Source organism: Gigantopelta aegis, chromosome 1 (assembly GCF_016097555.1).
Source record: "Gigantopelta aegis isolate Gae_Host chromosome 1, Gae_host_genome, whole genome shotgun sequence".
NCBI lineage: Eukaryota > Metazoa > Mollusca > Gastropoda > Neomphalida > Peltospiridae > Gigantopelta > Gigantopelta aegis.
In genome coordinates, this window is record NC_054699.1 from 36,079,978 (window position 1) to 36,089,422 (window position 9,445).

Genomic DNA, 9,445 nt, shown 5'->3' on the forward strand with positions numbered 1-9,445 from the left:
AATGTAGCGGGTTTCTTCTGATGACTACGAAAGTAATAATTATTATACTGACCTCTATGTCTTAAGGGTGCAATTGTGACATATATAGTCTTAGAGAGGAAACCCGCTACATGTTTTCCATTAGTAGCAAGGGATCTTTTATATGCACCATCCCACAGACATGATATCACATACCACGGCCTTTAATATACCAGTCGTGGTGCACTGGCTGGAACGAGAAAAGGCCCAATGGGTCCACCGACGGGGATCGATCACAAACCGACCGCGCATCAAGCGATCGCTTTACCACTGGGCTACGTCCAGAATTCTACATAAAACCTTCTTTCTTTTAAAACGAAGCATTTTATTTTACGACATTGCCAATCGATCAATGAACTTGTTTAAATGCTTACATACAATTACGGTTCAAGCACGCTCGTTCTGGGGATTTACTCTGACATAGCCCGGGTTTGTACTCAAAACGAAAGATAGAGGGCTGCTTTTGGAGGGCTATGGACAATTTGGAATAACAATTATAGAAAAGAAAACCTTAATAAAACGTTAACCGACCAAAGAAAGAAACATTTATTGATTGGCCGAAATTTTAAATAGTTTGGGGTAGTGCTTCAACGATAAACCAGCATACCGGTGCAGGGGCGTCGGAAGGAATTTGATATTGGGGCGGCTGAGAGGGTGAGTGTAGGAGGGGTGTGCGATATTGTTAGAATATTAAACAGATTTTGGAGGGTCGTATAATTCCGTACACCATGTCAAGAAACTGAGTAACGAATTTATTTCCGATTAGATCTCTGCTTATATAATTAAAGAGTCAATTTTTTAAACAAAGTACACACGCATTTTGAGTTAGTAATATATTTCAATAACATAACATGTTATCAAATTCCTCAAACTTTATTTTTTATTTTTTTAACAAATAACCATGCAAGGTATTTGCAGCTTTTTGTTAGCTGCATAGGTATTAAGAGTATTAACACTCCAATGTCAAAAGCAGAAGATTTGTAAACAAAGGGTGACAACTCTTATCGCCTTATTATCTTGAGGGTTTTTTTAAACGTTTATGATTCTGCTGTAATTGTGTCGGAAAAAAATAATTGAACATCCGCAACCGAAACAAAATATTTTTCGGCTTGTAATAATTTGTAGAACCTGTAAAAAAAATCATGTCGTTATTAGTTAAACTATTTCATGATAATAATCCTCAGTTCTAACACGGTAACCGATGCCGGAATTATACAGGTTAGCATTAGCTTTTAATACACGAACAACTACAATATAGCGCATCTTAGGCTAAACGTGCACAAGAAATCTTCAAATAAACTACAAATAAAATGTATCGAGTTCTGCTATTCCCATCTATAATGAATTCAAGACGTTTAACACAGGTATCCACTGAAGCGTACTGTTTTGCGTATCGCGATGTTTACGTCAAAAGTTGCGACCCACGCTAAAATTCCATGTATTTGCTAATGAAAAATAAGTATATTTTCTGAAACCTTTAGCATATTTTTATATTTATAAAAGTAAACAAAATAAATTACGCCGATTCTTCTTTTATATGACATGGAATATGGGAGATTTAGTGCGTTTTTTATGAGAAAAACGAGTTAAACAGATTACAACCGACGTAAAAATTGCATGTAATTGTAACACAAACGTATGGGGGGAGAGAGAGAGAGAGAGAGAGAGAGAGAGAGAGAGAGAGAGAGAGAGAGAGAGAGAGAGAGAGAGAGACTTACTTTAAATAAAAGACAACGAATCATCATCTGACCGTTTTTCCATCAACGAAAATCAAAGTTAAAAGTTCATTTAATGATACCACTAGAGCACATTCCCTATTGAATATCAAAGGTTGGATAATCCTGACATAGTCTTAGAAGAATATATTGATTGATTAGCATTCATTAACAGTCCCTTGGGAACGCGAGGACGGAAATGTACGGTTTGATTTTACCTACTATATACATGTGTATATATATATATATATATATATATATATATATATATATATATATATATATATATATATATATATATATATATATATATTGTGACGACCGAGCGTCTGAATGTTTTGTGAATGGCTGGTAATAAACTCCCAAATAACTATAGAAGGCAAAGATGACACAACAAATTTGTAAAGTTCAATCATTTATTATGTAATAACAAAGGTAAATAGTTTTCCAACAGTCTCAATAAAATGCTTCTTGCGCTTCACTATATTATTCAATATATTTGCTATCAACAAGCACTTTCAGGTCATACACATTGACCAATATGTCATTAAATATTACTAAAAACTAACATTGTCTCATACCGGAGTTATGTGAGCGCCAGTTTACAATTATGAAAAAACCCAGTATTACTTATAAATATACTGGGTTGTCACATTATATATACATATATATATAATTTGTGTCCCTTCCTCCCCCCCCCCCCCCCCCCACATTTACCATAGTTTGACACCCAATAGCCGATGTATTTTTCGTGCTGGGGTGTCGTTAAACATTAATTCATTCCCTCTCCCCCCACACTAGATATTGTGTCTTCAGATATCGTTCCTACGAGCCTGAGAATTGGGTCTTTTATACAAACTTTGTCACAGGCAAGACAGCACATACTATGGCCATAAGTGTACGAGTTTTACACACACACACACACACACCCCACCGTCCCCCCATCTCCAGTGATGGAGCAAATTACTCATTCGGGCAACAACGCTGTCGACATTCAGGCAACATGAGCTGGCCTGAAAAATTTTCACTAAGCATTTCCATCACTCTGTTGTGGTTAATTTTAGTTGTAGAAATGACGTAAACTCGCTACCAAAAGAGCCATTGAACCATTTCAGCTATTTTATTATTTTTAAATAGGCCTACAAAGTCCTAAATGGTGAACTGGAAATAGTACATTAATATTCATTGTTTGCTATAATTTGCAATCAGGGGCGTAGGCTGGGATGGGGTGGACGACACCCCCCCCCCCCACCCCCCCCCCCCCCCCCCCCCCCCTCTCCCCGCTGAAGCAAATGATCCGCTTTCAGAACTAAAACCTATAGGTTTATACATATGGAGTTTCTGGTGGTGCAAAAACAAAATAGAAAAGGTCCACTTGGTTCATATTTGAACCCCCCCCCCCCCCCCCAGGTCCAGCTTAAAAAGTATTTTTATTCCTAATATATGATATTGACGATACCAAAACACACGAGGGTAATAATCTCTTTATCATATAATCTTAAGCTTAATACAACGTATTTTTGTAAACTGTTAACGCAACTTTAATTAAAGGTCCGCCATTACTAGATATTCAAATGACATAAGAGTATGTGGCGCGCTGTATTTTTGAATGGAAATTACATCAAACTCGAATGACGTCATTTTCGATGTCCTTACATCGTAATAAACTAGGGCTTAACGGTTTTTTGTTTTCTGAACGCTGGACAGCTTTCAGGAAAAATGTCAATTGGAATGTTTTTGTTTGACGACTATGAATACATACATCAATTATGGAGTGTCACCCAAGTACGTTTGCTTAAATGCCAATAAACCTAGTGCCGTGACCTCAATTAATTTACAAATATTTTCCAGTTGGATGAAATCTACAAAACCTTACCAAATTAAATGTACCCCAAAATAATGTTTATCTCTGTTTACCATCAAACTGTTAAAATGATTAGCTTTGACGTAGACTGTGTCTCCTGGGTTGAGAGACACCACTGTGCTGCTGTAGGTGGGATATTCCTTGTACGGAACCTTGTATATCGTCTCGCAATGCGACTGGCTGCTGCTCACCAGGTCCTCCTCCACCTTGTCCCTGGCGTTGTACCTCAACACTTTGTGCTCGTACGAATGGGACACGTTCGGCCACTGCAAGTCCGCATTCTGGCTGAAAGTCACGTGGCTGTAAATGTGATAGCTTCCCTTTGTCGGAATTGTAATGGCGCCATTTTCGTACTTCATGGAGTTGCAAATGAGGGTCAGAGGGCATGACGGGGATTTGTTGTTCCAGTTCCTGATCATGCGCAGTGAAGTATCATTTATTTCTGGAAAAAACATCGTTTCAGCGATTACTAAATTTTAGTCGTACGGATTTTGTGGCTTGAAATATTTACAATGTGTACGTCCAGCTAGACAACCTCTCTGCCCCCCCCCCCCCCCATTCCTCAGCCCCCAACTCTCTCTCCCTCTCTCTGCTCGCTCACTCCCTATCTCTCTCTTTGTTTTCTCTCCCTCCCTCTCCGTTCCTCCCCTCATTATCTCCCTCCTTCTCTCTTCCTCCTGCTCTCCATCTCCCTATCTATCTTTCTCCCCTCCACTCTGTCTCTCTGGGTGTGTGTGTGTGTGTGTGTGTGTGTGTGTCTCTCTCTCTCTCTCTCTCTCTCTCTCTCTCTCTCTCTCTCTCTCTCTCTCTCTCCCTCTCTCTCTCTCTCTCTCTCTCTCTCTCTCTCTCTCTCGTTACGTTAACGTTACCGCATAATACATTTACGGTACATACTTTCTGCGTCTCCAAGTCCTTGCATATGGACAATTGGCTTAATGGCACTCAGAAACGACACGTCTGGGTTTGTGCTTTCTGAAAACAAAATAAAGTAATATACTAATGACTGGCTGTATGTACTACGTCCGTGTACCTGTTCGTTGAAAGGTCGTGCCTTGGACTTTATGAGAAGCTGGCGATAAAGAGACAAAATAAAGTAATATACTAATGACTGCCTGTATGTACTACGTCCGTGTTCTTTTTCTTTGAAAGGTCGTGCCTTGGACTTTATGAGAAGCTGGCGATAATGAAACAAAATAAAGTAATATACTAATGACTGCCTATATGTACTACGTCCGTGTACATGTTCATTGAAAGGTTGTGCCTTGGACTTTATGAGAAGCTGGCGATAATGAAACAAAAAGACTGCGAGTTTCCTGACAGGCTCTTTTTCGCCAAGTGCTAGGCGTCAAACAGCAATTGTGCACGTGTGTTGGGGCCCATTTTGTAATAACTACCCATTTTGTAATAACTACCCATTTTGTAATAACTACCCATTTTGTAATAAAAAAGGCCCATTTTGTAATAAAAATAGATACCCATTATGTGTGGACGTATAGACAGACATGATATACCCCCTTTTGATATTTAGCTCGCCTGATGTCCTTCGTTCGCAAGATCGAACCTTATACATATTAATTTTACTTTCACTGATCAGTTTTACAATGGCAAGGTTTTTCAATGGCTCTTCCGAAAGGCTTTGAATTGGTTTCTTTTTTCTTTCTTCTTTTTTTGTGTTCAAAAACCGAATTCTTTATTATGTATTGTCTCTTTTTCTGGTATAAGGAGGAATTTAATGTGCATTTGGATAAGTTGCCAGTTCGGCCTACAACTTTCAGTTTGACAACATGTTTCTAGCGTTTAAATTAATAAATAAATCGGTTGTGATTTAAAACCTTTTTTTGTTTTATACAACATTTAGTAATGGCTGAAATAGCTCGAAATATCACGAATACGTATTTTAATTGAATTAAATAGTTTACGAGTAATTATTACGATATACCTTCATCTACTTGCACATGCGTCTTACATTAAAACCACGAAAATACCAACTCGCAATAATTCGCAATTAAAAGGTTAAAAGAAAGTTGTGAGTATTTGTTTGTAGTTATGATTGTTGCAGCCGTACATGGACAGAGTTCAAAATTTTTGTTCCAATTATTGCATTTCTAGGAAGGCTGAAGAAAGGGGGTAAACAAAAGAATGAGTCCAATTTGTATATCTCCACCAACTAGTCCGTTGGTTAAACCAACATGTGCTGATTACACTTGTTTTATAGTTTTATTTCCACCAGGTCCTGGTTCCATCCTTGCAGAGGATCGGATCCCCATGACAACAGCAATTACTAACTCCTCCATTAATGTCAGAAAATTAGATTTGTCTTGTACTTGCATGTATCGAACAATACTTGCGGTCCCGTTTTACTTATCAACGAGAACGTAACCTAAATAATATGCTCCTGGAGTAGAGAAGAAGCTGACAAGAGGTGAAAATATAACCTACAATGGTATAACTTTAAAAACATATAACCTGGGTTTGGAGTGTGGATGGGGTGGCGGCAGCCAATTCCTTTTTATTTAATGCATTTTGGACTGGAATTTTATTTAGATTTTACATCCTGAAAATATTACAGAATTGGCGAAATACATCAAAGGAACAAGAAAAATGTTTTATTTAACGACGCACTAAACTCGTTTGATTACTCTTATATGTGGTTAGACACATGGTTACGGGCCACAAAGATAATGAGAGAAGAAACCCGCTTCCGCCACTTCATGGGCTAATCGTACCGAAAAAAGCAGCAAGGGATATTTTATATGCACTTTATTATTTATAAACACCACAATACATGCCACGGCCTTTGGTATACCAATCGTGCGGCACTGGTTGGAACGGAACAAAACTAATGGTAGTCAGGTCTGCCGAGAAGGTTCGATGCTGCGAACTAAGGACATCAGGCGAGCTAAATATTACCCCAGTATATCAAAAGGGGTATTCCACGTCTGTCTATACGTCCACGCATAATGGTTATCTATTTTTTTATTACAAAATTGGTCCCATTTTATTACAAAATTGGTCCCATTTTATTACAAAATGGGCACCTAGTTTTATTACAAAATGGGCCTTTTATTATTACAAAATGGGTACTTATTACAAAATGGGTGTGCGTATTGTGTTGAACGTATTGTGATGCATGGGTGTGTCTATGTGCACGTGTGCGTATTGTGTAGAACGTATTGTGATGTATGGGTGTGTCTGTGTGTATGTGTGCATGTGTATGTATTGTGTTGAATGTATTGTGATGTATGGGTGTGTATATGTGCACGTGTGTGTATTGTGTTGAATATATTGTGGTGTATGGGTGTGTATGTGTGGGATGTGTGGGATGTGTGTTGTATGTGGTATGCGAAAGTGTGAGGTGCGTTTGTGGGGAGTCTCTCTCTCTCTCTCTCTCTCTCTCTCTCTCTCTCTCTCTCCTCTCTCTCTCTCTCTCTCTCTCTCTCTCTCTCTCTCTCTCCCCCCAGCTATGGACTTACTCGCTCGTTTCTTCTTCTTCAGACTTGATCTAGAACTAGTGAAGTTTTTCTGTAGTGACAAATACATCTGTAATGACAGAAATAAACATTAGTTTAAAAGTATGTCCTACGTTGTAGACTCAATAGAGCTGTTTCAAAATACAATTGTGACCACCGTCATGTGTTCTCACGTAACCGTGTATCACGTCTACCGTTGCCGTTACCGACTTAGTAATTAAAGGTATATTCTCACAGTGCACTAACCTATTTAATGGCCTACAAGTACTTGATTCCACCAACCCCACCACCGCCATAGTCCACTTATTATTGATAGTTTGTAAAATATATATACATTTTAAACAGCGGCAATATCGACTAGTTTGGCCTATGCATGGCTTCATATTTAATTTCGCTCCGTCGTAGTTCAATTAAAGCGTTTAATGTGATAAAATAGCGAGGTTTGCTATTGCAAAATGAATCTAATTTCCAGTTATAATCCATTTGTTTTATGCTGAATTGGTTTCAACCTCGTTAGTGTATACTGCACAGCAACTGTATACTAAAAAAATTTAGAATAATTTATTGATAATAGATAATATTATTTGCATAAATAATCAATGTCCCATATCACTACCAATCAGGTATTTGCATGCCTAACTTTCTGTTTCGATTTCATTTCTGATGAATTCAAAATCGGGATACTTTTTTAAATAAATGATGACTTCATTACTTGGTCTAATACGACTTATTTCTAATATTTAGCTGTTAGATAAGGATTTACTTATAGATTAGGAATAAGTACAGACGAAAGGAGGGATGATACGTGTAAAGGAAATAAAGATACGCGAACGTCTCGGGACTAGTAGTACTATATTTAAGTTTTGACACAGTACGTACTTTTAGCTCTTGATTTAACTCAGTCGGTTGAGCGCTCGCCTGCCTGAGGATCGAACCATATCGGTGGATTCATCCAACTGATTTTTTTTAGCTGCAATCAGTGCACCACAACTGGTCAAAGACCGTGGTATGTGGTTTCCTGTCTGTGAGAAAGTGCATATAAAAGATCGCTTGCTACATTAGGGAAAATGTAGCGAATTTCCTTTGATGACTATGTGTCAGATTACTAAATGTTTGACATCCAATAGCCGATGATTAATTGATCAATGAGCTCTAGGTAGTGTCGTTAAACAAAACAAACAGAATCTTGTTTCTCACATTAAACTATCATATAACAATGGACAGGTTTCAAACCTAGGGCCAATTATCTTATAGTCCTTCCCACAGGGAACGCATTTTTATACTATGGAATTTACTACAAGTTATTTTGACCCGATTGATTTCTAAACTGCAAAAAAAAAATATAAGGTTTTATTATTTTGATGAAAAAAAAAAAAAAAACTGAAATTACTGACAAAAAAACGTGTTTGTAGGATGGGACGAACTCTAAATTAAACATAAAATTTCATTTACAAAATATATTTAAATCACAACGAATTAAAATCTTGCTGGCTTATTGTACGTAAACCATGGCCTTACCTTTCTCATCAGATCGTTCAGTTCTTCAGTGTTTCGGACACAACACACGGTCACGCCGTTCTTGTCACGTCTCCGTATAGCACAGGCGTCGTCGACGTCGTGGCAGCGTAAGCACGTGAGAAACGTATCGTCATCGCCGCCGTTCAACTGCGAGGAGGACCAAGCTAGTGTGATAGCCGTTAATGCCGCCACCACGTTTAACAGTATTACCACGACAACGGTTACTTTTACTGTATTCATCTTCAGGCTGGTAGAGACGTGGGATTGCGGAAAGATTGGCATGTTGATGCTTACAACTGACAACACACAAAGACTATGAGAGCTGTTCGTACTGTGATGGTGGGGAATTACGGAGCGGGAAATCACCTAAACGGGGAATCCCCTCAACCTGACATCACTCATCAAAGCTATCCTTTGTCATGTTTTTTTTTACCCAATGAGTCATACCAATGTAAATTACGTCTGTGCTTACGCCGTCTCCGGTTGTGGATCTTTTTTAATAATGCAAATTACGTCTGTGCTTACGTCTCCGGTTGTGGATCCTGTTACTGTGTCTATTTGAAATAGTCACAGTTGGGTGAACTCGGCGACTGACAGTAATGCGTTATTTTAAAACTGAACTGCCGGCCTAGTAATCAATACGACGTTAGTCGCTTCAGTGTTACCCTGGCTATTCATTGGGAAACTGGGAAACTCTTTTTACGTGCCCCTATCCACAAGGGTTCAGGCACGCCCACCCCGGATTCAGCCTCTGACTTCGCCAGTGACCGACTCCGGGGCGGGAGGGGACTATTCTTTTGATACTGGCCACTGGACCAGCTGGTTTTAAGTAGTGTATGGTCGCACAACGGATAATAGAC

General features: G+C 38.7%; 1 protein-coding gene across 2 annotated transcripts; it reads right to left on the reverse strand.

Annotated features, from left to right (window-relative positions):
* Nucleotides 1-3,282: 3,282 nt before the first annotated feature.
* On the reverse strand, nucleotides 3,283-9,445 carry LOC121374350. Of its 2 annotated transcripts, XM_041501438.1 has the most exons (4): nucleotides 8,586-9,425; nucleotides 7,071-7,137; nucleotides 4,492-4,569; nucleotides 3,283-4,039 (listed from the first exon to the last, which is right to left on the reverse strand). In XM_041501438.1, the coding sequence occupies exons 1-4, from the start codon at nucleotides 8,865-8,867 to the stop codon at nucleotides 3,606-3,608; spliced, it is 861 nt and encodes a 286-aa protein (XP_041357372.1). In that variant the 5' UTR covers nucleotides 8,868-9,425; the 3' UTR covers nucleotides 3,283-3,605. The 2 variants fall into 2 exon arrangements, with proteins under 2 accessions (XP_041357372.1, XP_041357382.1); XM_041501448.1 differs by lacking the exon at nucleotides 4,492-4,569 and having other exon boundaries at nucleotides 8,586-9,445.